Raw genomic sequence first — 27,041 nt, 5'->3', positions numbered from 1 at the left:
AAGGCTGGATTGTGCTTGGCTAGTGCACCGCTACGGAGCTCAATAGCAATGTTTTCAGACCAGAGGAACTAGTCACACGTAGGAAAACGCTGCTGCTCACCTGGCGCTTAAGGAGATAAAAGATGAGTGGATTTCCCTACAGAGGAAGGTAACTGGCTTTGTACCGCTCACATCTTTTACTAAAGAGAATATTGCAATGGCTGAAGTAGTGAAGGCTTAAAAAGAATAGAAAGACTGTTGTCGGTGTATGTGCTCTATTTGTATCTAAATATGCTTTTGTGTGTTTTGTGTGTATGTCTTTGCCTATTGCCTTTGTGTGTGCATAATGTAAAACAAAAGTCTCTTTATTCCAGGTTTTTTCCATAAATTACAAATTTAGAAATAGGCATCACCCATTTTTTCCAAAATGTATGTTATTTTGTTTTATTGTTGATCATCATAGTGATAAATGCTTTCGGAGGCTCTTAGAGGCTCTTAGAGGGACCCCTATTACAAGATTTAAACAAGCCATAATGTCAGCTAGCGATACCATTGGTAAAGCCGTTATTGACTCAGACAAGTAAATTACATGTGTGCTGATGCTGGAGTTCAGCAAGACATCTGCTGATTGAATATCCTTAAGGTAAACCAGAGTGTATTTGCTTTTGTCGTTAGTTAAATCAGCGATACTACATCCTGGATGGGGGATGGGGGGGTGGATGGGGCGTCTTTATGACAAGTAGCAATAAATGAGGGCACAGATGGTGCTCTGATGCAATTGTTTCGTTTGGTGATCAGTTTACTGGTGGTCCCCAGCACAGACAGGTGCCAGTGGCTATTTGGTGTTAAGTGTTCTGTCAAGTCAGCATTTATTGTCTTTAGGGCGTCCACTTGCTCAGACACATGTGCAACCACACACACAGAACCACACATGCACGCACACATCTTAGAAGCGTAACATTTCCATCACTTCACCTCTCACTCCTCTTCCTCTGGCAGCTGTCTTGAAGGCTGTATTGTCAATGGGATCCATCTGTTCCTTTCCTACTTAATGGTCACTGTGGTGGTAACTCACTGATACACCCATAATGCCCACACACACACACACACACACACACACACACACACACACACACACACACACACACACACACACACACACACACACACACACACAAAGCTTGAAAACGACTATAATGCAAAGTGCCGTAAAACCAGACAATACACTCATGCCAATGAAAGCCTTTGATTTCTCTGTTGTTGAGAGGGATGTGGAGGCTTCATCGGATCCTTCTACTGGTTTGAGCCCACTGTGGGTGTCCTATCAGGTCCGACCTAATCTCTTTCATTGATTCATGAAAGGCTCAATGGAGGTGCTAATCAGGAGGAAATGCATTCCATTCATCCTTTAACGTCCTCTGGGTCTTGGCCCTGTGTTTGACCTCCTATAAATCCCATTTAGAGAGCACCACAGTGGAGTCAGGTCTACTGTCTCAAGTCCGGGCCAAACAGTTCCATTCAGCTTTGAGTTTGAGATTAAATAGAGTAAGATAAAATCTTCTCTTCTCCCCCCCTTCACGAAAGATAAGTGGTCATGAAAGTTCAGAACTACTACAAAACTTACTCTGAGGGGGTCGGTTCTTGTTTTTGTTTTTGTTTGGCAAGACAACTAGTTTAAGAAGTTTTATACTGGGCTGTCACCTACTATTTTTGTTTACTGCTACTAAATGATGAGCAATGTCTGTGTGACTGTGCGACCCAGCGCTGACTCAGTTTCCACCACCGGTGTGTGAGTGTTCCTCAGAGTCGCTGTCATCTGCAGCAGAGACTTCTTCGCAGCTGAGTGCTTGGATTTTTCTTGAGTGTGCATGACAAAACTTACCATTATTTCTGACTCGAATCAGATCAGCTACGCATGCAAGGAGGTCGGCCAGGTGAGGTTAAAAAAAAAAAAAAAAAAAAGAGTACAAGAACCCTGAATGTTTACTCTAAAACCTGTCAGTGGGAACAACAAACTGTATTTAAAGTAAAACTGGTTGACAGGAATAAGGACGAAAGTTGTCAAGGGAGTATTGACAGTGACTTTGTCTCGTGGTCTGCCCTGTTTCAGACACGAGGGAGAACAGTTGAGGCCGAAGAGTGTTGGACCCATGACAGGTACGTTACCTTCAGGTTTGACCTTTAATGTTCTGTTTGAATCCACCAAGACTTCTGCTCCTCTTGGTGACAGTTTTAACATTCTTTATTGTTGTTTGTTGCCGCTTGATTTGCTTTTATTCTCTTATTACTGAAACCACGCTTCCAATAAGATAACTATTTCTCATTTTATGAAATGCTGTACTGAATAGTCCTTGAAGGTTTGTGTTTTCTGATACTATTCAATAAAAGTATTACTATTAAACTATTACAGCGCACTTTTTTAGTCTTTGTCCAATGCAGGTTCATGTTACACTAAATACAATTAGCTGCTTGTGGGAAGTTTATAACTTAATAAAACCATAGCCCCGGTGTTAAAGAAAGAGTTTGGAATGGCCCCCACTTCTGTTTTTCTCTAGGTGTGTGTGTGTGTGTGTGTGTGTGTGTGTGTGTGTGTGTGTGTGAGAGAGTGAGAGGGGGAAAAAGTATGTAAAAAAAAAAAAAGTGTTTTCATGTGTGTGCCTTTGTATATTTACTTGACTCTGCCCAGGCATCAAGCGTTTCAGTGTTGTGTACATTTTTTTTGTACATGGCGTGTGTTGCGTGTAGCGCCCCACGACAGTTAAAAATCCAGGCCCCGATCCAGAACATATCTTCCCTACACATAACAGAGCGTCTTTTTAATAATCTCTAATGAGCTTGTGCTGCAATTTTGAAGAACTGTCAGAACCTCACGCTCTGCCAATGGCTGCTTGATTATGCCCCATGGGATGTACCCTGCAACCTCCAATCCCACCCTCCACCCCCCTTTTTACAGGAATAAAACACACATCATTGTACAAATCCTGTGTGGAATTTTCTGGGAAAGATCCCGGCCTTTTAGCGAGAATAAGTTTGGCTGCGCAGGGTCTTAAGATTTCTGGAGCCATTTCAGCTGGACACGCATGTAGCATGTCTGCATTGCGAGGGGGGGGGGGGGACACAGGCCACATAGCCAGGTTTAATATGTATTTAATGAGCCTACGTTTGATCAGAACTCCCATGTTATGAGGTCTGAGAGATGCTCTAAAGAGAGAAGGTTCCCTCCTGAGCCCCCTTGATGTTTTGATCTGAGCCCAAAAAGGTTTTGGCTGATTAATTCTGTCGGGCATCGGCACAGAGCACGGCACATCGATGGAGCTGCTGCTCTGTGAGAATCAGAGGAAATTAATCCAAACACACAAAGAAAGGCATTACAAAAAAAGCAAGGTAAAGCCTGGACTCCAGATGAAATGTGGTCAATTGCATCTACCATTGTACAAATCCCCGCTGTGCGGAATTTTATGGGATTGTTTCTGGAACTTTATGGAAAGTACATTTTGTCTGTGAAACATCTGCAAACCCCTGAAACCATTTCAGCTGGACCACAATGCGTTATCTGAGCATCAACCAGGGGATTATTATAATTTCAGCCTGTCAATAGAGTATATGATCACATGTGAGCAGATGTCACTCGCAATCTTTGTTTTGAGACTGGCTTCGCGTGCAGCCCTGTTGGCCAAAGATACCGTCCCAGAAGTTCTTCTCTTGTCTCCTTGTTCTGTCTCTGCTTTTTGTATCCCTGTGGCTTCCTTTTTTTTGCCGGACGAAGAAACCCACAAGGGAGTGGCCGATCCGTTGTCTCGCCATACTAATTTGTTTTATGTATTTTCTCCTTTCATTTCCCATTGGCCCAGATTTCTCCTGTGATGAGACTGATAAAGGCCCACCTGTCCAGATGCACAGCCTCAGAGAGTTTGAACAGGTAAGGACTTGTCTCAGCCAAACTCTGGAACATGCTGTGTTCTCACTTTGGAGTCGACATTTAAGGGTGTTATATTTTAACACCCTTTTTTTAGTTATGATGAACAGGAGTCAAGGTGAATAATTAAAGTTCCCTTAGTTTCAGTGGAAAGAAGAGTTGCCCACACATGCATCTGGTCTCTGGTAATTACTATTTCGGTGTGTTTGTGGAGATAACGTGGTGACTCCAACGCCTAGAAATATGAGTTAGTCAGTTTCCCCATCTTCTCCCGAGTTTCTGTCACTTTGCTCCATTACATCATAACACTTCCATCACCGCATTCATTTTTTTCACTGCTTCCGTGCCAAAAACATTCTTGAATGTGGCAAGTACCGGGAATAGACTCTCCCTAGTAACTCCAACATCTCACATATGGCGAGCAATTAAAAAAAATAAAAAATTGAATGTTTAATATGTAGAGTATTAATTCCCATTTGTGTAAACAGTTAAACACGCAGTCAAGCAAAAGCACACAGACACACACACACACACACACACACACACACACACACACACACACACACACACACACACACACACACACACACACACACGCGCGTATTCCAAAAATTCTAATCAAACATTCTATTCTATGCAGCTGTATATACTAATACAGTATGTGTTTGGACTAAGTTTGGAATGAGAGAGAGAGAGAGAGAGAGAGAGAGAGAGAGCGAACTCCCTCGGTTCTGTTCCATGGTAATGGGTTCTGGGAACTCTGCCAGGTGCATTATGGTTGTGATATAACTCTAGTCATGCTTTGTTCAATTACAATTCAACCTCAGCGAAGGAGAGACCAAAAGAGGAAGGATCTGCATCTCTGTTTGGGGGAGGAGTAGGGAGCGGGTGAAGCAGCATTACCTGCATCTACACAGAGAGACTGGAAAGAGCTGAGTTAAGCGCCGATGCTCAGTTCAGTTGATCTAACAAGTAAAGCACTAAAAATGGAAAATTGAATGTAGAGGCTAAAATTTCTTCGCTCAGCTGTCTCGCTGGTTGGCAAGACAAACATATGGAAGACATATATTGATTATTGAAAGTAGTAAAACTTAAAGGTGATGTGATGGCTCCATGCTTTCAACTTCTTGATGCCATCATTTATGTTCTTTGTTCTGAACGATGTTGATGTCCATCGACTATTTGAATATTAAGAAGCCTCCAAGTTTCCAGGAAAGAGAAAATCGGACTAGCATGGTCTGGAAATACTGAGATCTGGCGATCCAGAGAAAAAGGTATGAAAAAGGTTCCATCCAGCACAATCAATGTTTTGGTCAAAATGATCTGTGTATAACTAAGTTTTCACTGATGATAGATTGTTTTTTTAGGTTAAGTTTCAGAAAAAAATCACAAACTCTTGATTTTTAATGATTAGATAAAAACACCAAATTGAGCGCCGAGAAGAAGACGTACTCTGGAAAGAAAGAACGTGATCGTCTTCGAACCAAGACGAGGGTGACCCCGGATGTTGAAGAAAAAAGAAAACGTTACAATCTCGAATGGAAATGTGGGACGGATTTCCGCTTTAAGTGTAAATAAACAAAATGGCTGCTCAGAGCAGCGGTTTCCCCCAAAAGATCCCCGAGTGCACATACCGTAACAGCGCACGTGCTTCGACCAAAGTGAACCTCATCTCACGCACCCGAAGCAACGGGCAGAGCTGCTGCTGAAACTGTGCTCAGGCTGTTTTGACTCTCAGAGTGCGATCGCAGGCAGCGGGCTCCGGTACGGTGCAGCGCCCAGGCTGCTTGGCTTTTGAAGCCAGCCAGCGAGTGGCCCACTGGCGTTTTGAAGGGCTGATTCGTGCTACAGCGTATGCAGATACAGACTCTGAGGAGGAGGAGGGAACCTTGAAGTACAGCATCAATGAGACACACACGCTGTGAAAGTCACCGCTGCGGGTTCCGACCCAAGCAGCGCGCATTATGCGACGCACGGCGAAGCTTTTCAGCTCCACGATACAATTACCGAAAATAGGAAAAGTCGATGACATATAGGTTTGCTCTGCAAGACATTTGAGGAGAGGGAGCGTTTCGAGAATGTAAACATCAGATTTGCATGTTTTTGCGCGTGGAGGTGGTGCTCCGCCAGGAGTATTTTCACACGCGCACACTGTAGCAAAGGGGACCAGGTGATGGATGAAATATGCCAGAGACATAACAGTTCGATTCTTGTCTGAAAACTTTTCCCCCGTCTGACTGAGCAGATTAAAGTTTGTTGACCTTTCTCCGCCGTCGCAGCTTTACATTAAGTTCTTCTGACAGTGCCGGAGCACGGAGCGCTCAGATTGGTCCCCTCATTTTAATAGAGCAGTCTGGATTATTGAATCCAGGTTATGGTTTGCGTGCGTGCGTGTGTGTGTGTGTGTATGTGAAGGGTATGTGTGTGACTTAAAAGAATCAGTCTTCTCCTGGCTCTGTGGCAGAAACATGAACCTGCCAGTGCAGCGTTTGTAACTGTCAAACATCCCTCCTCCGCTGTGCTGGGGTTTTCTGTTTTATTTTTTTAAATATCACCAAATCAAAATACCTCTTTCTCATATAGCTTTTATTGGTCTATTGGACAAATTGAAAGCACATGTCGGCCTATAAATGTGAATTCAAACTGACCACAGAGACACTTGGATTGATAGAGCAGGGGAGGATTGAGTATAATTTTGGCCATTAAAACCTCAGGACAAATTAGGGTTGTTAATCTGTTATTTTGCCCTTGACCTCAATGTTCACTTTTCAAAAGCTGCACCAGCCATGAAAGGTCTGAAAGAGCAGGATTGACTTTTCAGAGTGGCAGCAGTGGGATGTAGGCCATAACTTATGTACACCCAAACTCGGTCACATCCCTGAGACCTCATATCTTCGGGTCGGAGTTAACATGAGGGGGAATTAGCACCTACTTTAATTCGCTATCCCTAAAACCTGTTATCCTCTCTCATCCGCCCTCACCCCATGTGATTTCCTTTGTCATGCTGTTTGAAAATAGGTCAGAATTGGGTCTCTGCATGGTTTGTGTGTGTTGCTCAACCGCTAAAGCTGTTCGCTCGGATTCACTGCTTTATGGGGCTTTTTGCTCCGGATCGGCTTCAAACACAGAGAGCCACGTCGAGCAAGGGCTAAAAACGACAGATGAATGATGATTCCACTCAGTCATTCCGCTTTGTACTTGCTGCTTTCTTAAGTGTTGTCTATAGATATCTATATCTTAGAATCGGAACGGAATCTGTTTTCCAAATTGTTATTTTGAAGGGGTGTAATGAGTCAACGTTTAACAATGGAGGGCGTTATATATAGATTGTGCTTCTTTCAACCAAATTGGTTGAAAAATGTGTTGAAAAAGTTGAAATTACAGTAAATTGGGAAGATATATATTGGAAATTCACCTATGTTAAAAGATTACAAACCTGGATTACTTCAATTTGTTAAAGGGATACTCTAGTTTTTTTTTGGGAGATCCTTTTTTTGTCTCTTACAGCCGAGAAGATCAAATCCAATTTCATTCATTCAAGAAGTTTATTTGTCACATACATACGTTCATACATACATGCAGTGAAATGTCTTTCAACAGAGATTATGCACAATAGTTTTTAAACCGAACATAATAGCTAACGAAATCTTCTTGTCTCAGGATGTATCTCTTAAATAATCCAGCTTTTGAGAAGCTGGAAGGTGTATTTCCCTAATTTCACAGGAGCTCGGCTAGTTGATTCCCCCTGCAGCCATGCATTGAGCTAGCACAGTTCACGTGAAGCCCCTTGCAATCTCTGCACATGACACACAGGGATGAGATGGGTATTGACCTTCTCGTTTGAGACAAGGGAATTTCCCCGCAAAAGAACCTTAACAAATTGAAGTAATACAGGTTTGTAATCGTTTAACATAGTTTAAAAGCACCAACAAGCACCTTCTTTCTGATTGTTTTCACCCTCAGCCCTTCAACCCGTACTCCAATCACTCACTAATTACAGGTGTTGATGTCTGTCTGTGCCCTTGTTGACCTGTGTGGTGCTGAACATGCCTGCGTTCAGAGGAGCTGATGGGTACATGACATCCGGCTGAACAGATCTGCCGACAGCGGTACTCTCAGGTTTCACTGGAGCAGCACTCAGACACACTTAGAGTCTGCAGATCGATACAGAGCAGCATCAGCCAGCGGCATTATCTACCGGGGCCAATACTTAGCTGTCTTACACACCAATACACACGGCACGTAGACAAAAATGAACATCGGCGTTTGCTGTTTTTTTTTATATTCAGGGTGGCAGGCATGTCGGTGATCGTTTTTCTCATCAAATATTTGCTAAATTGGTATCCACACACATCCGCGCACAATACACACACACACACACGCAATCCTCACAAACACACACACACACACACACACACACACACACATGCACGCACACAAAGGCACACGCATGCATTCACGCACGCACGCACACATTCGCACACACGTGCACACACACATTAGTTTGATCTATTATGCCAAAAAATGAATATTGACAAATTCAGTATATGTGTCGAAAACATGACCGAAAAATGACACCAATAAGTAACTATTAAGTAGCTCAGTAACTGCAGTAAAACTACAATGAAAACATAAACATTGTGGCGTCTGCCCTGGGTTTGGTGAGGGTTTACACAACGCACCACAGCGACACTAGCGCCACCACATGGAGAACGAAGAAAGGAGCTCCAGAGAGATTTTAGGGGGGTGGGGGTGTGAGGGAATGAGCGAGAGAGGCAGACAAACAGAGAGAGAGAGAGAGAGAGAGAGAGAGAGAGAGAGAGAGAGAGAGGAGGAGGGGAACATGGTAGTCGTAGTTGCTAGACTTGGTTAATTGATCCCAGCCGTGAGCAATAAATGTGTGCTCCTCTCCAGTGGGTCAGAGAAGACATATTGACTTGATCATGGTGTCGGTCATGGATGATAATTGTTCGGTTAATGTGTACAGTAATCTGCTTCCACTCCGCTCCCAACGGTAATGCGGCTATTATCCGCATTATGTCGCCCCCCGTCGAAAAAACCCCCACACACAATACTGTCTGGAAATGGCCTGATGTAGTGTAATGTGTGAGAGATGATGTTTTATTTGGTTTCTCAACGGTTGCATTAATGTATGTGTAAGGTGTATACATGTGCCCCAAATGTCATTGTATAGTATGTGTGTATTTGAGTGTGTGTGAGAAGGAGTTGTCTCAGAGAGAATTTAAGAACATTCATTGGTGTATTCATGTGTTTTTACGTGCCGTTTCACTGCCTTGTTATACAATATATTTTCTAGCGTCCAAAATATATTTTTATTACATTTCATCATTTCCTCTCCTGAGTCTATCGATCATATGGAAGCACTTACAACCAAAGAACAAAAAAAATAAAACATTTTATGAATCGTTTTCGATATTCAGCGGTTAACCCTCTGCAATTACCTGACAACAAGGCCGACCACCTCCGCCGGGGTCGGAGAGGCAGAAAAACCACAGCCGTAAGTACGTGCTGTAAATCTGCATAATCACGGTTCCAAAACGTTCTAAAAATGTATATGAACAACAAAATAAAAACAACAGAAAAGGATTAAAAAACAAATGTCTGCCCTTAGAGGTTATTCAGCAGCTGGAGATAATAATAATAATGATATGTACTTTATTAATCCCCGTGGGGAAACTGGTTCTCTGCATTTCCCCATCGTAGTTCTGGTCCTAGTCCTAGTATCTGATGTGTCTGGCAGCAGTGCGCTGCCAACCTCGCAGCGGCGCCCGGGGGTTAAGTGTGTCCAGGGTGTTTTCATGTGTATTTAACATCAGGTTGGTCCGTCTAATCCTTGTTCCTCTACTTTTGTGGAAATCGACTGTTGGCCGGTAAACTGATACAAACAATAAAAGTGGACTTCAACGCTGAACCTTCCACTTTAAAGAAGCATTTGCTTTAATGAATTCCAATGGATGAAGAAAGACGAAGTGCGTGTTGTCCCATCGTGAATCAGGATGAACTGGGAGAGCTAATGTCTAAAAGTCAACGTAAAGTCACGATAAAAATCTAATTAAATCAGCGCAAACTTGGCCAACAAAAACAAAAAAAACACAACTCCGGAAAAGTTCGGGGGCTTGGTCATGGTTTTAGGGAATCTCCAGATGAGGGCGTACGGGACAAGAACCAAGCCACAGCGAGAATGCATAAAAATCAAACACTGTACAGTATCCGCCGCAAATCCTGGCGAAAGTTCATTAGTTGGACGTCTTTTTGGGAGGCTTGCGCTGCCCTGTCTGCTCGGCTGCCTCGGAACTGGCAGTGCGGTATTTTTCTATCAGAAACACCTATTCATTAGCAACAGGAAATTGAATCTAGATTTTTACAAGGTTCCTTTTGTATCCTTTTAGTCTCGCTCCTCCGACCATCAGTAGGTGTGTTTCCCATCATCCCACTGGTTGTTGTAACCTATTACTGATGGGCTGACTGATGGTCTCCATTTGTTATTGCTTTACACAGCGTCTCTATGGGCTGGTAATGACCAGATCTGTCTGTAATCAAAGCCATCTCACTGTTTGTATCATTCTCTTTCCCCCTCTCTCTCTCTCTTTTGTCTTTACATTCTTTTCCACTTTCCCTCTCTGTCTGGGTCCTCTCTTATTCCTTTTTTTTCAAATCTCGTTTGTCCCTCACACGTACTGTACAAATGCACAGTTTTTTCCCTCTTTCTTGCCTTTTTTCCTTCCCTACCTCCATCCGTCCCTCCGTCTCTCTCTCTCCGGCTTCACTGGGATCGGTTATATTGGGGTTGTGAAAGAGCGACATGTGCACGGCAGACCTCCGAACAGTCAGACGCAGCCCCTCTCCTCTCCTCAACCCCTTGCGCGCATACCAGAGAGCACTTGCCAGAAAATGGGAGAGGAAGGGGAAAAGGAAAAAAATAAAAAATAAAATAATAAAAAAATAAGAAATGAATGAGATAGAAAAAAAAAAATACAAAACCTGGAACTCAAATAGACGCGCCCATGTATCATTTATTTCCAATGAGGGGTTCCTGGAAGCCACGCATTAGAGCGGGGTGTTGTAATTGAGAGTTTTTGCTGTGCTGCATTTTGGGACAGGTGCTTCTTCGTAAGCCTGTATGACTAAGTGTATCTGTGCCTGAGCCTTTAAATGAAATAATTGCCTCCAGTGGGGAAACCGGAGGATGACTAGTAGCAACAAGGATGACTCCTGATTTTCATCATCCACTTTTACTCTCATCACTTTTTTTTTTTTTTTTTGTTTTTTGTTTTTTTTTTCTGTTAAACCTGAGAGCTTTTCTGTTGGTTAGTTATCCTCTTGAGTAACGTGTCGCTTCCTTAAACTCTCACTTTCTCCCTCGCTAGATACGGTCGTTTGTTTCTTTCTACTGAGAAAAACATAAATACCGTACAGAGGAGGCTCGCCAGCCTTTTCGTGCACTCTGGTATCATTAGGGTTTGTGTGGCTCCGCCGTCCATCGAGACTCCGGCCCTCGTAGCTTAACTATCTGAGGTCATGATAGGTAATAACCTAATCAGTCTCTCAGGGCACATGGTTCCCTTCTGGGGAGTCGTACGTGGCATGAGATCATGTTCTTTCTCATATCCTGACCCCCCCACACCCTCCAAACCTGGCAGTGTATCCTGTGAGTGAAATGGCCTGTGAGTCTGGGGAAAAGGCAGTAATCCCCGTTTTAAAACATATCAGCGGTTGTTTTTTCCCCCATTCTTCTTTTTTTTTTTTTTAAAGCCTCGGTCCCAAGTACCCTCTCCGCCCCTGTGAAAATATTTTCGTTGCCAGTGAAACGTTAGAATTGAACCATCTCGCAGCGACCCTGGCTAGCGGCGGGCGGGGTGGGGGCGGGGATGCTGGGCAGCCGGCCGTCCAGCGCGAGCCTTTATTCTTCCTCTCCGTGGGAAACACTATGTATGTAACGTTATGGGAGCAAGGTAGACGAGGGAGAACCAATAGAAACAGGTCAAAGTGCGTTAACGTCAGTCTTAAAGGACAAAGAAGGAATGAAAGCGAAGAAAAGAAAACTGCTGAAGGCTGAAAATGTGACCTGATCCAGGTTTTGAGCAGGACCACTACGGTCGGCAGATACCTAACAAACCCAGAGCCTTGATTGTAACCTGGCTCGGATCAGCCCGGTCCAGCCCGTGCCAGCCCGTGTTAAGTACTGGTGTTAGTAAATACCAGGCCAATTATCGCTAACAAGGGCCAAATTGGAACCAGATGAACATTTATTGAATTTGTCAGGGAAAGGTAAAGTGGAGCTAGTTAATGAAGTACAGCCGCGGCTCCAAAACATTCCCTGCGTTAGCACACAAATCAGCTGGCAATGACATGACGTTTCACAGCATTTTATTTCATTCCAACCTTATAGACATTACACTGAAAATAATGGAACTTTTTTTTTTTCTGGTGAATAAAGGTGATGTTCCTCGTGTAAACGTGTTTTCTTCAATCCATAAGTGAAACCAAATCAAATTCTTTGAGCCACAGTGTAGGACGAGACAGACGTGAGTCTCAGACATTTGAAATTCCTTGAATCAAAGCCCCGGCAAATACCAAGAATATTTTCCAATGTCCTCTCTTTGCTTAAGATGATAAGGCTGGCCGGCTGTACAGATCTACTTACTGTCATTTTGGCAGTAGTCAAACAAGATAAACACAGTCCATAGTCACAGTGCTGTTCAATCATGTCAGAGTAAATAAAATGCACTCAGGTCGGATTAGTTGCAGAGTCCTACCAATAGTTCACTTAAATGCTGCCCAATATCTTAAATAAATGCCAGAACATCCCATACTTTCCTTGTATCATATATGACATCTTCTTGCAATGCTGTATTTGGCCTATAACTGTGCTTGTGTGTGGGAAATGTGTGTGGGTGTGTAGAATTGTATGAATGAATACTCAAGCATATTAGTAAGTGAAAGGTGAATGGCACATGTTTGTTTGTGTGTGTGTGTGTGTGTTTGTGTAGGTGTGTTTGTGTGTGTGTGTGTGTGTGTGTGTGTGTGTGTGTGTGTGATTGTTGTGTCCCCCCTATCGCTTGCACACCAACCCCCATCATCTCTCACTCCCCTCTCTCCCATTCCAAACACCATCCTTTTCTCCCATCGCTCTGTTATCTCCCCATCCACCCCTTTCTTCCCTTTTCTTTCTTTTCCTCTGCCCCTCCCTCCATCACGTCATGCTTCCCTCTGTACAACCCACCCTGAATCCCCCCCCCACCCGAGTCCCCCAACCCCAACCCAGCTGATGGTTCAGTGCAGCGGGGGCCCGCAGGCGCCGCTGCCCGGCCCTTTGATTTCCATCCACTGACAACAAAGCAGGGCACTGCTCCAGTGTCCACAGACACACATGCATTACACACACGCGCACATGTGTATATATAATCAAGTACATACAGTAGAGAAAGCACTAGCACATACAGTTATAGTGCGTGTGCAAGACATTGTCTATCGCACGGTTCGTCAGTGCATGGATCCAGTGAACCGGACACACAAGTGGAGACCGACTTCTTGTACTCTCCAAGCACATTGCCATTACTTTTCAACTGTCAGTTGTCATTTTTCCGTCTCAAAGTCTCAAACCTCAAAAATTAATGTATTTAAGGGGTAAAAAAAAAGAAACAAAAGCAATATCTCCAGTGAATCCCAGATCCTGCAACCTTCTTTTTTTTGGCATTAAGTACCATGGGAACACTTGGAGGATAATTCAGACGCTGAGTACTGTAATGACATTAATGCGATGATAGATTACATATTACACTAATATATTTCACCAGTGTCGTGCTGTTACTGTGTGTATACACTTTGTGCTGTCGTTCAGTCCCTATAAAACAGACTTTTTATATTTTGTTAGCATGCTATGACAATAGTTGTCAGTGCAAATGCACAAAAAAGTTCACATTTTCAATTAAAGTTTAAAATAGCAATTTCAATGTGTTATTGTGACATTTTTACAAGATGTGGAAAGACGATGTCAACATTCCAAATGCACCACTTTCCCAAACTGTGTATCATAAGTTCTATTGGATTCTATTGACTCCCCAGATGTAGGCGTGTGTGTGTGTGTATATTTATATATTTATATATATATATGCCTACATCTGGGGAATCAATAGAATTTTATATATATATATATATATATATATATATATATATATTTGCCAAGTCATCAGTGATGTGCTGATCTTTTGTGTTTGGTTTGGTTGTTATTTTTAGCTTAAAAAGGTGACTATTTATATACTATCTTCCAATATACAGTTTTATGAAACAATAACCACCTTAGGTGGAAAGGAAAAGAGACTCAGTATACGTGAGATTACTGTAGGTAAACAAAGTTTACAATGCAATTTTTACCTACCATTATACAAGCACTCAATAATAACACAGTAACAACTGATACAGTAATCACATGTACAGAATAGTATCAGGTTGGTGTTAGTTTTAGAATAATCTATTCTTCTGTTTCCTCCTGTCTTCTGTAATATTGCCATCTATGGGATGTGTTTCATATTGCTGTGGCTTATTTAGATGCTGCATGTGTCTCAGTGGTTCACAGAGAGTTGAGGGCACCGAGTGCATTATAGTGATATGGAGATGTGTCTTCCATCTCCCTGTCATTACTGTGGTCACAGTGTTGTTGGTGCGTGTGTATGTGTGTGCACATGAACAGAGATACACACATAAATACTATTTATACACATGCTTGTGAATGCACACACACACACACACACACACACACACACACACACACACACGCTGATGCATCTTGACGTCTCCGCAGTCGAGGTCTTCTGTTTGTCAGCTGGGCTTCATTCACAAAACAGAGCTATGCCGGCACCGTTTCCTTTGCTTTTAATATAGACTCAAAAAAATGACTGTACTTTGTTCCGAGGGTCTGTGTTTGTTTTTTAGGAACTGTCTACGCTCTCTCTCTCTGGCTTTCTCCCTATACGGCAAAAAAGAATTCAAGCGGAGAGCCAGAAATTTGGGCAAAGATTGGGTTACACGACTTCCCAGAGACAAAAGTGGCCTGCATGGGAGGGTCGGCCATGACAGTTGGCAGTTGGTTCAGTTTGGGGAGAACCTGATACCATAATTTAGACCCGGCATAAACACAGAGAAATGAGAGACAGACTCTCTCCTTCTCTCTGAAATACATCCATGGGAAAACTGGGCATTGGCTGCAAAAGCGCTGCCCATGCCATCACATGAAATACATGTTTTTATGATTAGACATAACATGTTTATCGTTGCTTACACAAAACCGTGGAAAGTATTTGCTTGGCCTTGCCCATGTTGACTGCGTGCGCACTCTGTAGGTTTGGGGGCCGTCGTCGGAGCAGGTATGACCTTCTGCTGCAGAGACGGTCCGCTTCTGACTCTGTGTTTAGACATGAAGTTTTTACACTGAGGCTCTCGTGCTTTCTGTGGTGCCTCCTGGGCCCAGCGTGCAGATTAATTTGAAGAGAAGTGCATTGTCATTTTGTCTGTTTTCAGATGCTCAGTGTTTGTGTGTGTTTCTGTGTGTGTGTATTTCTGTATGGGTGTGTGGGTTGACCGCCACTGATTAGCTCTGGCAGTGCAGTGTGTATGGGTGTGTATGTGTGGGGCTGGGGAGGGGGGGTAAAAAATTAGCTGAGCAAGGTTCCTCGCAGTCCGGAAAAGATCAAATCTTTTCCACTCAAAGGGTTAACAGTTACAAAAGCCATATGCAAGTAGAAGAAGAGAAACAAAAGGTTTTAATGGGTTGTCACTGTGGACGTAAAAGTGGAACTGGTTGTACGCTGAATATATCCTTTTTCTCTTCTCTATTTAAATGGTTTAAAAGTTTCAACTATAGCTTGCAAGATAATGAAGTACGGATTTTATGGCGTTGGCGCAACCAAAAAGTGCACTGCAGAATTTCGGTGAGAGACAGCAGAGGCATCACTCTCATATTGTTATTGTCAGTTTTCAGCCATCTGCCTATCACTTCCTCTTTCCTTCTTGTGTGAACTAACACACGCACAAACAGGTTTGAGCACCAGTGTGTGCCCGCACACAGAAAACAGACATCTCCCATCGCCCATCCGTCTGCCATGTTTTTGTCCTGGCAGCTCATAGAGACAGAGGTTTGAAACAGACAATGTGGGCATGGGCATATCTTGGCTTTGCATTTGTTCATTTTATCTTATCTATCATGAGTACTTATATGTATGTATGTATGTATGTATGTATGTATGTATGTATGTATGTATGTATGTATGTATGTATGTATGTATGTATGTATGCATGTATGTATGTATGTGCCTGTGCGTTATTTTTGTTTTTGCTCCAATATTTAGAATGGCTGGTCCTGACAGATGAGTGTAAATGAATCATTGTGTGCGGTAGGAAAGTGGGAGGATGGAGAGAGAGAGAAAAACTCCATCACGTCCTAGTGATTGAAGATGTGGTCAGCGGCATGATGTCATCCCCTTTGTACCCCCAACTGCTGTAGAGTGATACCCGCATCACCCCCTTAAGATGAAACTTGAACACATACAGTATAGCATGTGCCTGCATACTCATGTATATGAATTCTATGGTGCAAACTATTGTTATAGATTCATAAAACAAATCAAGCTCTAAATGTATAAATATATATATATACTTCTAGCCCTATCCTACTTAAATTCTTTGTCTCTCCGTCAAGCATTCACTCACATGCTTATAAACAACACACACACAACGCACATGCACACTCTCCCTCATGCGTGAAGATCCCCAGCTGGAAAAGGGCTTTTCTGCCCCCCCCCCACGCTGAATGAGGTCATTTCCTCTCTGGCAGAGTCACAGCGCTCACACCTCTCAATGGATCCATAGAATGATCAATGGAGTGTCATAAAAAATGGATTTAATTTTAGATCTCATGCTCATGTGCTAAGCCGTGTTGACTGAAACTGTTTGATTCCCTGCCCCCCATGGAGCCTTCGGCAGAAAAGCAGACACACACTGCATCAGAAATCGTGCAGCACAGCAAGCAAGCGAAGATAAGTGAACTCCAATAAGTCCACTCCAATAGAACTTGGGCATCAACGCACCGTTTTGTTTGTAGCGGTGGCGCTGTGGGCTGCAGGAGCTGCCTGACTCCCCTCCTCTCCTCCCACTGTGGGAGTATCACGCTGCACCATGAACCGATGCTCCAGGCGGAGGGCTATCCGTCACCGCCTGCCCAGGGAAAGGTTCACATCCGGGGGTCAGGTATCTCAGACGGCCCGGGTCACAGAGGAAGTAGCATTGAAACATCTGATCCTGGTCCAAACGGTGCTCCCGCAGGCCTGGTTTCAATTCCAGCCCTTTTAAAGTCGGCCGTCCAATAAAAGTGCTCGGTCAGGACAGCTTTGGTTCCACCTCGCAGCGAGCGGTGGCCGCGCTGTTCCATATCGGCGTATCTGGAGCTCTAGAGCAGCAGCCATGTGTGATATACAGTGTAGGTTTATTGCGGCGTGGGCAGGATGCAAACTGGACCCACTCGCTGATTAAGCCCAGAAGGCACTCGGAGCCAGACAGTGCGGCTTCTACATCTAACCTGCCCCACATTAGATACTCTATTTATTACTTCTCAGTCCCATACAAAATATATGACATCAGCTGAGTTTCCTATGCGATGACCAAGAATAGCAAAAAGCCCTGTCGCCTCCGGACTCTTTGGTTAAGAATAGAGTGTAGACAGGCCTCTTTAAACGGACCAAATTAGAATAACCAGACGTCCTTGTTTATGTTTGGATTTTCCTGACTAACTAATTTAAGGGGTGAGACATAAAAAAAAGGATAGTCTCTAATCCATGATACTTGCACTGTACATCATTTCATGAACCTGATAAGTTGGTCTTCCATTCACTTCGAGGATTTAGACAAACACAGAAACACAGAAATACAAACAGTGCCGGGATATGGTTCAAAAGTAAATAAACAGCGTATTTCATTCTGTTGTCGGTGCCCTTGGCGGGCACTACCTCGTCCCCGCATTGGGAGAGGTAAATAACTTCCAATGCACAGCCCTGTTTTAAACCACATGGACATCTGGCTGTCTGTGTTTGTGCTGCAAGGGACACTCGGTTCCTGATTTTGTTATGCCCTTTTCTCTTTTGGCATTATTTAAGGGTCATGGAAAAATGCAAAGCCTTCAACTCGACACAGGCCGGCCGAGTCGATTACAAAGACTGGCCATGTGTCCCTCTCCTTCCTGCAAACAATGGGGCTTCCGCAGATTGCTGGCGAGAGCTCACCAAGTTGTCCTCCACACACGCACACACACACACACACACACACACACACACACACACACACACACACACACACACACACACACACACACACACACACACACACACACACACACACACACACACACACACACAGAACAAAAGCCATACATAGTGAATGATTCATGGAGATGCAGAGGTTGACAACACAAGAGTAGTGTAATCAATTGTGTGTGTGTGTGTGTGCGTGCGTGCGTGCGTGCGTGCGTGCGTGCGTGTGTGTGTACAGCATACATTGAGGTAGGTGTGTCACAGCAGAGGCCTGGTGTGCCATAGGGTCCTTTTTTTGTGTTCGCGTGTGTGTGAGTGTTTGTTTTGTTGACCACACTGAGGTTGGCCGAGCGGCTGGAAAAGCCATCGAACATCCTCCATCATTACTGTCCCAACGCACACTGTGATTGGAGGCTGGCACTGATGGAAGACCCCCACCACCCACCGCCATTGTGCCCTCCATTTTACAGGAACATCACACTGCACCATCCTCTCACATGCTGCTGGCACCCCTCTTTGCCACCACACATGGAAACGATTTAGGAGAAAGAAGGGGAAAGAAGGGTGGAGGGAGATGAGGAGGTGAAGCTGAATTCAGATATCATCTGCCCCCCCTCTTTATTGTTTAGCATTTATGCAAAGAGGTAAGCGTAGCAGTTTTAGGCCTCCACCAATTGATTAAAAGTATTTAAGAAGAAGAAGAATTTTAATTTGTCTCATAGGTGCAAATGCACTTAACACACACACACACACACACACACACACAGGGAGTGGTGGGTGGAGAAATTCAGCTTCTGCCTTTGTTCCATCCCAGCTGTCCTTTTTCCAGGGGGCAGCCAGGGGCAGTGGGCAGCCCTCACTTTGATGGCACCCGGGGACTTATTCCAGGTGTAGATCCATGTTGTGGTCAGGGACAAGACAGGAAAGTGTTGTGCATGTTTTTAATTGAGGTCCTTTTTTTGTATTGGAGGAGACCCATGTGAGCACGGGGAGGACATGCAACCTCCACACAGAAATGTGAAGAATATTTCTTAGTATTAATTAGCTGACGAGATGGGCTGTAATTATTTTTGGCGATATTAACCAATACAACTGTTAACTGGTTTTGGACACAGTTTTTCTTTTCCTTTGAGCTCCTCTAAATCAAACCTGATTCAATCTGAGAGGCCCCTTCCAAAAATCATTTTCCTGTTATTTTATCATTAGGTCAAACACAATTTCACAATTTCAAGGGTTTTGTTACAATTGATTTGTGAACAGCTGTGTATTTTTTTAACCAATATTTAACTATTAGGACCAATATTTAACTGTTAGAAAACATAAGCCTTAAATCGTTCAAGGCTTCGTGACCCCCCAGTGATCTTGGTCACCCCAGGTCGGGAATCACTGCTTTGATCACATTGTTTTGCTGCAGTTTTCTATATTGTAAATTCGAATTTTTTATTTAAACTAGTATTTTACACATTTCCGTGCAAAACTAGTATTTTACATTGACTTTTTTTTTTACTTTTTGTCTTCAAATGTAGAAGAATAGTCAAAATACAAATACGAAAGAAACTCGTGTCATTTGGTTATGGTACTAGTATTTTAAAAGGATATACATGGCACGTGTACAACTCACTTTACATTTAGTTTCAGTCTATAAACATGAAGTCGTCGGAATGTTCATTTGCTGTTGGATTTGATTTCCTCCTGTGTGTTGTTCCTGAATGTCAGCCTGGATCTTTTTTACATCATTATGGTTCTTGCGGTGCGAGCAGTGAATCGTCATTGGAAAAACAGAGATAAATATCATACCAGCTAAGTGAAAAAGAAATGGGATTGTTTTATGCACTTGTGAAGAGGTGAATAGTGTATTTTTCTAACAGCGTGGGAACCGTAGCTCGCACTGGGGTCCTTTCCCCCTGTTAATCTTCATCTGTGAAATGTATAAATTTTTGAAAAATGTCTACTGCACAATCCTCGGCTTTTTGTGTTTATTTTACGTTGATCATTTACAGTGAACCTGAACTAAGCTCGAAATGGATTTTGTGTGTGGTCAAAGTTAATGGGGTTCACATTTAGACTGTCGTTCCCTTTGATACGCTGCCCTGTAGACCAACCAACTTTCTCCCTGCCATGAAATTTGAGTTTTGATTGCCAATGAAAGCCCACAGTAGCACCATGAAATGATCATATAACCATTTATAATATGAAAACCAATATCATTGATTGTTTGAATGTTGTTTTTTTTCCAGGATGAAACTTAGTAGCGCTAATTAACTTATAGGCAATTCAATAAAACTATTAATCGTGTCTTCGTAGCTGCTCAGTTAGTACTAAAACTCAAAATTTGTTAGATTTTTTTTTTTTTAATCTATTTTTAATTTATTGGCTACTGTGGACTTTTTAACAATCAAAATCGTCCTCCAGCTTATTTTTGTCTCTGGCCTTAAACAATTTGGGTTACAGTACATATTGGACTCTGGCACTATCGACGATTTAAATCAGGGCTTAATTTGATTTCACAAATTCAGATTTGAACCTAGCCCTACGTTGTGCCACAGCGTTATAGTAAACACAATCAGAGCTCTCCCTGCAGAATAGAATTAGGCTCTGGCAGCGCCGGATGGCCAGGCTGGAAAATGTCTCACATGCTGGCATCGAACCGCTCCTATTACTGGCAATGAGGAGACTTCCAGCGTTCTGTCCGACCCAAGGGCACGTTTACCCCCACACACACTCACATGCACTCACAAACACACAGAGGTGGAAAGTAACTCAGTACAAGTATTTAAAAAAAAAAGTATTTTTCTTTTTTTTGCACATTTTTAACTGTAAATTTTACACTCTATATAGATATGTTTATAACATATAGATATGTTTATATATATATTTATATATAAATCTGTTTTTTTAATAATTATTATATGTTGTATGTAAATATGTTGTATGTAGATTTGGAGCTGTAACAAGAGTAATTTCCCCCTGGGATTATTAAAGTATTTACTGATTCTGATTCTGTACTTGAGTACATGTTCTACTATCTGTACTTACTCAAGTATATTCAGTTTCAAAGACTTTCCACTTTGACCACACTATGTTTTGAGTAAACAAATATCTATACTTTTGACTCGACCACATCTAGTTTCTTTTTCAATCTGAATTTATATTTATATACATTTAGATTTGAAAATATGGATTCATGTCACGTACATAAATTCTTTAATTCAGGATTTATATCCATATCTATCAAAAGAGACAAATGAGGATATGCTGGGCACTCATCTCTACAGTAGTACTTAATGCCATATTATAGACTGAATATGACAAGTACTTTCACTTTTAATACTTTAAGGAGCCTACATTTTAGAGCTTGTACTTATCTACTTGTACTTAAGCAGAACTCTCAATGTGATACTTTCACTTTTACCGGAGTTGTTTTGTGTGTGCGTATTTTGTACTTTAACTTAAGTCAAACCTTGGAGCGCTTCTTCTACCACTGCACACACACACACACACACACACACACACACACACACACCCACACACACCCACACATACAAGTGAATATGTACACACACATAACAAACACACACCAAAAGAACAAATAAACTGCCTCTAGCTCCCCCCCTCCCCAGAACACGCGTTTGAACTGTTAATCAAAGCTTTCCTGACGCGTTGACGAAAGTGTGGGCGGTGCTTATGGGAAACTGTTTGGGGCGCCGCCGCCGCCCGTGTTGCCGTGGCAACATAACAGCGGCCCGCGGTCCCCGGGACAGGGGACAGCCTTGGCCGGTGAGAGCGCCGCTGGAAAGTGGCCCCGGGAAATGGCAGCGTGTGACGTGGGCTCTCCCTGGTACCCAGATAATCAGCTCTGAACTTCTAATCCCTTTTGATGCTAATAACGGGGGCCTGGATGTATTGCTAAATAATAGGGAGCGGTGGGGTCCAATTCAAAAGGAGTGAAAATGAAAAGCCTGGAAAAAAATGTCCTTATAAATTTGTGTTGTTTTTTGTTTTTTTTTTTTTTCCTCCCTCACCCGCCTCCTCCCACAGTATTGGGTTATCCACTGACGCTGGAAAAGTCCAGTGGAATTAAAGTGATTTTCATGGGCACGCCGGGATGCGCCGTAATAAATTCAGTAATTTCTCTTGTGCGTGGCCTCTGGACGGGCTGTTGTGGTCGTTGCGCGTTGTCCAAATCTGTCGACCGGTATTGTTTTTCGGAGCTCTGATTAATTCCCTTTTCTCCATATATATATATATATTTTTTTCCTTCTCTCTTACGCTGCGCGCGTCCCCTCGAATCATCGGTTGAACTCTGCAACACACAGCGCGTCTCAAAGCATCTGCAGCTTATGACACCGCCCCCCTCAACAAAGCAAAAAAATACAAAATAAATCTCTCCTCGTTGATTTTTGGACGAGCTGCTGCGGTTCGTGTTTTCCCCAAAATCCGTCAAATTGAGAGTGTTGCGCAGCGCGGTCGCAGGCATTATGTGTTTAGGTCATGCGGCTGTCGGGATCGCGGAGCTGGAGTAGTGACAAATAGCCGTGGATAATGTGTTGAAGACGGTGCCAAAGTCGCTCCCTAGCGCCGCGCTCGTATTAGTGTTGTCACAGATAATATTCCCCTGGTTTCGTGGCCGATCGGGATGAGCTCCGTCTGACTGCGTTATGCTTTCCCCCTGTGCGCGCGCGCGCGCCTGTGTTTTATTCATCCGAGCTGTCACAGTCATTGCGTCATAGCCCAATAGCAATTATTTGATCCGGAGTGAGATCTCTTTTTTTTTTTTTTTTTCTTTTCGTCAGAATTCAACGTTTTGTTTCCATACAAGCTGTATCATCAACCGACGTTAGGAATGTCGCAATAAATAGATCGTGAATAAGGTTTCCATCATGTATATATTTATATTTATGTATATGGCTATTTATTCATCGACGTATGTTATCTCCAATGCGAATAAATTGCTCTTCTGCAATAGGGAGACATGTCTTATTACAAGTTTTATTTTTTGCAACTATTATGGTGGTAAGACGAAAGACAATTAAATAATTAAACGCAATTTATTTGTATGACAATCGCCAACTAACATTTGTGTGACTGCCCTAGTTTTTATGTATGTGTGCATGACTGTTGACATACAAAGTGTGTGTGTGTGTGTGTGTGTGTGCGTGCGTGCGTGCGTGCGTGTGTGTGTGTGTGCGTGCGTCAAAATCATCCCCCACACTATGTGTCAGTGCATGTGGCACCGTGCTCACTTCGGGTGAGCATTCCACAATGACAGCCAGCGGGCCACAGCTTCTATAAATAGCGACGGCCGCTGCAGCGCTCCGGCGTTTTTGGGCCGGGTCCCCGTGAGCTCAGGTGAATTCAGCCGGAGAGAAGGACTGCAGCGCCCCCTCATGCCCAGACACACTCACGTTTCAACACTTCCAGGTGTTTACAAACAAAGGCGATACAGAGCAGTGACTCTCAACCTTTTTCACATCATGGACCCTCAATTTGATACGCATTAGCCATGGACCCCATACTATTTTGTCTCTGAAATCCCAATCTGAAAATGTTTTTACTGTTAGATATAATGTATTTAAAATGTCCATACCTGTCTATGCTATAGTTAGGGAGATGCAGTGTAACTATGACCAAAACAGTTAGTATTGTACATTCTTTAATTGTGCTTAGGTCTTGTAAATTAAATAAAGGTGAAGTTGACTTTTGTTGGGGACCCCCTGGAACCTCTTGTTAGACACCTGGGAGGTCTCCAAACCCCATATTGAGAACCACTGCCGGAGAAATCGCATCATTCTGCAGTGTACCCTTTCAGGATGTGAAATATGTGAAATAATTGACTCCCCATTCCCAGTTATGCAAAAGAATGCCCCAATAACCTTAAAACCCTTTGACCTTTCTGGTCATTTTCTTTTCTGTAACCAAAACAACATGTAGCTATCCTCTCTCTTTCTCTTAAATGGCTGTACAATATATTTTCGGGATGCTCGCAGCTGCTGCTGCCCAGCGAGGTTGGACATTAGATTTGACACATACGGCTCACAAGATGCCTCAAATCAGCCACGGAGGAAACCAGAGATGCTCTAACAGTCCGGTCCAGACAAAGAGCATCCACTAGATAATACAATTTTTCACCCTTTTCACCTTGGTTTAAATAGGCTCCTGGGTGCGTGAACTATCCAGCACACTCTCTCAGTGTCAGACTTCTATCTCAGATTCCTGGCATGACTTCCTGGGGGTAAAAAAAGACCCCACTACACACACACACACACACACACACACACACACACACACACACACACACACCACTGTAATCCCTCACTGCCCCTGTGCCGCCACTGACCCCTCCCCCCCCCACCACATATTCAGGCGAGGGGGGTCTAATGTCCCCTGAAGTGTTCACCAGCACTTTGCTCATGTCTTCTGATGGTGAACACGCCTCTGGACTACTAGTTGTTCTATATTACCTGCCATCAGAATAGATTAGAAGAGCATTTTATTACGCCGTCTAGTTGTTTCTTTCCTCCTTCTGTCCTGTTTTAGTTACTATGCAGCACTAAATGGGGGGCCTGGACGCCCCCTGCGAAACCACCACCCATTGCCATGTCTAACTGTGGTTTCCGTGGTTACCGCACTATCTCGCAGCACCTGAACGACCTGAAGAAGGAGAACTTCAGCCTGAAGCTGAGAATCTACTTCCTGGAGGAGCGGATCCAGCAGAAGTATGAGGAGAGCAGCGACAACGTGTACAAGAGGGTGAGTAAGGAATTAAGTCAGTTGTTGGTCTTCGTGTGTGTGTGTGTGTGTGTGTGTGTGTGTGTGTGTTTTGTACGGCGGACGCAGTTCAACGATGCAGAACGCATACTTGTTCACTCTGGATGCTGTGTAGTGCAGCCCTGGTGTTGATGCCTGACGTGTAATGGGTACTGACTCACACATGCTGCTACTCACAAAGTTCTGACAAGAGGAGAAAAGAAGAAAGGAGATGAACCCTTGTTTTAATGGTGAACCCTTACAGTCATAGAACTAAGAATAATATCATGCATAAACATATCATCAATGTGCACCCAATACAAATACTCATATAATGCTTGCGATATGGTAAATTAGAGTATATTTGCCTATAACACAGGCTTACAATGAGTAGAAGTGACAGAATACGTTCAGTAGCTACTTTAGGGCTGGAGAGCCATAAAACTAGACGGAAATGTGAGTGTGACCGAATAGGACTGGGTGAAGGCGTAAAGGTAGCAGCTGCTGATTGAATTACATGGTAAGCCAACCAATCAGATGACGGTAAATCCATCTGCCAGTCTACCTCCAGGGAAAGGCCAAGAGTCAGCAACTCATCCAACTGACCTGAATCTTTGCACACAGTGGGTATAGAATACAGGATGTATTCAAATAGTATCACAATAGTGCTGCTAAACTCATCTCCCAATTCTGTATTAGAGTCCCTTAATATATGGAATATCAATCATAATCATATCCTGTAATTTATTTAATTGAATTGGCATAATTTATATGGCAGATTATGAGTGACAGATCAGCAACACTATTTTCCAGTGATTGTCCTCCATCTGACCTTGTGTTCATGACAACTAAATGATGCATAATACCGATCATTTGAATAAGATCATTGTCTCGTCTACTGGCACTCTGTTGATGGAATTTCTGACTAAAAGTAGTGATTGAAAGACTAGCTCATTTGAGGATGGCGAACTACTGTAGCAGAGTAACAAAAAACAAAAACAAAAAACAACAAAAACAACAAAAAACAGAAACCCCCCCAAAAAATGGGAACAAAAAAACAGAAAAAAAAAACAAGTCCAAGTGTTTATGCATGTAATCTACATGTGTCTCTCTACTCGCACACCCAAAGAACATGCAAAGCACTGCAAATGCAAAGTACACCGTTTTATAATAAAATTATTCATTTATTATATCCGTTATTACAGAATTTCATTATGATAAGTAAAAATTCATACAATGTTTATGTCTACAATTATTATGGGACAGAGCAGACCATCCACAGTATCTACAGAGACCCATGTGACTACCAAGAGAGGATAGCCTTAAGTGCCCGACTGACCTATTTTCTTTTAGTCATTATAGATCCACTAACTGACATGAGGGCTAGAGCCAAACCCTGGGGCCTGGAAATACTGTTTGCATGAATGCCTGCATGCATGTTGAGCGTAGGAGTTTGCATTTAGATACCCAGTGACACTTGAGTTCAGTTGAATCTCTGTGTCAGTATTCAGATAGTCGTCCTGCTGTACATGAACACGGTGCAGTAAATCCATGTAGTTCACTACAGCAGCACAGGGCTTCCATCCCAGTCCCGTGCAACACACGGTACAGCATCGGCCATCATCCGAATAGTTAACCCCCGGCACCTGAGGACGCTGAAAAGCAGCGCTGTCTTACTTGTGCCTGCCAGACCCCCGTGCCCGAAGTTAAAATGGTCGGTGTTGCTGTGCTCCAGGAGGAGGGCAGCGGTGGATGGTTACACTGGAGAGACCGACGCAGCAGGTGCTCGATCCCCTTGAGCTTTTTATAGCCTCGCTCTGGTACTGAGATATATGCACGGGCACGGGAGATTTTGGTAGAGCTGGGATTGTTCGGCAGAAGATAACTTTCACACGCAATGAAGGAACAGTGGTGCGCGTACATGCAAATGAGAAATGCAATGTCGTTACAGTAGTTACACAAAATAACAGGCTGATCATTAGTTGCTATAACCAAATCATATAATATTTTATTTGCTTTACTGACCTGTTACCTCTGCTTTTTTTAGAACTAATCTATAAACAAATACATGTAAATAGTAT

At 43.1% G+C, this 27,041-nt stretch overlaps 1 protein-coding gene across 5 annotated transcripts in view; it reads left to right on the top strand.

The window, feature by feature from the left end:
- pde4dip (phosphodiesterase 4D interacting protein) overlaps positions 1 to 27,041 on the top strand; it is a 76,537-nt gene that overhangs the window by 4,911 nt on the left and 44,585 nt on the right. For 4 of the 5 annotated variants that reach the window (XM_080006862.1, XM_080006864.1, XM_080006861.1 and 1 more), the window contains exons 2-4: positions 2,090 to 2,136; positions 3,831 to 3,898; positions 24,853 to 24,963. In XM_080006862.1, coding sequence (XP_079862988.1) covers positions 2,090 to 2,136; positions 3,831 to 3,898; positions 24,853 to 24,963 — 226 coding nt within the window. Of the gene's footprint in view, positions 1 to 132; positions 149 to 2,089; positions 2,137 to 3,830; positions 3,899 to 24,852; positions 24,964 to 27,041 lie in introns of those variants that run through there. The other variant, XM_080006863.1, reaches the window with a different exon arrangement.

This window comes from Zeus faber (assembly GCF_960531495.2).
Source record: "Zeus faber genome assembly, chromosome: 1".
Lineage (NCBI taxonomy): Eukaryota > Metazoa > Chordata > Actinopteri > Zeiformes > Zeidae > Zeus > Zeus faber.
The sequence above is the reverse complement of the archived record's forward strand: the minus strand, read 5'-3'. Positions and strand labels throughout refer to the sequence as shown.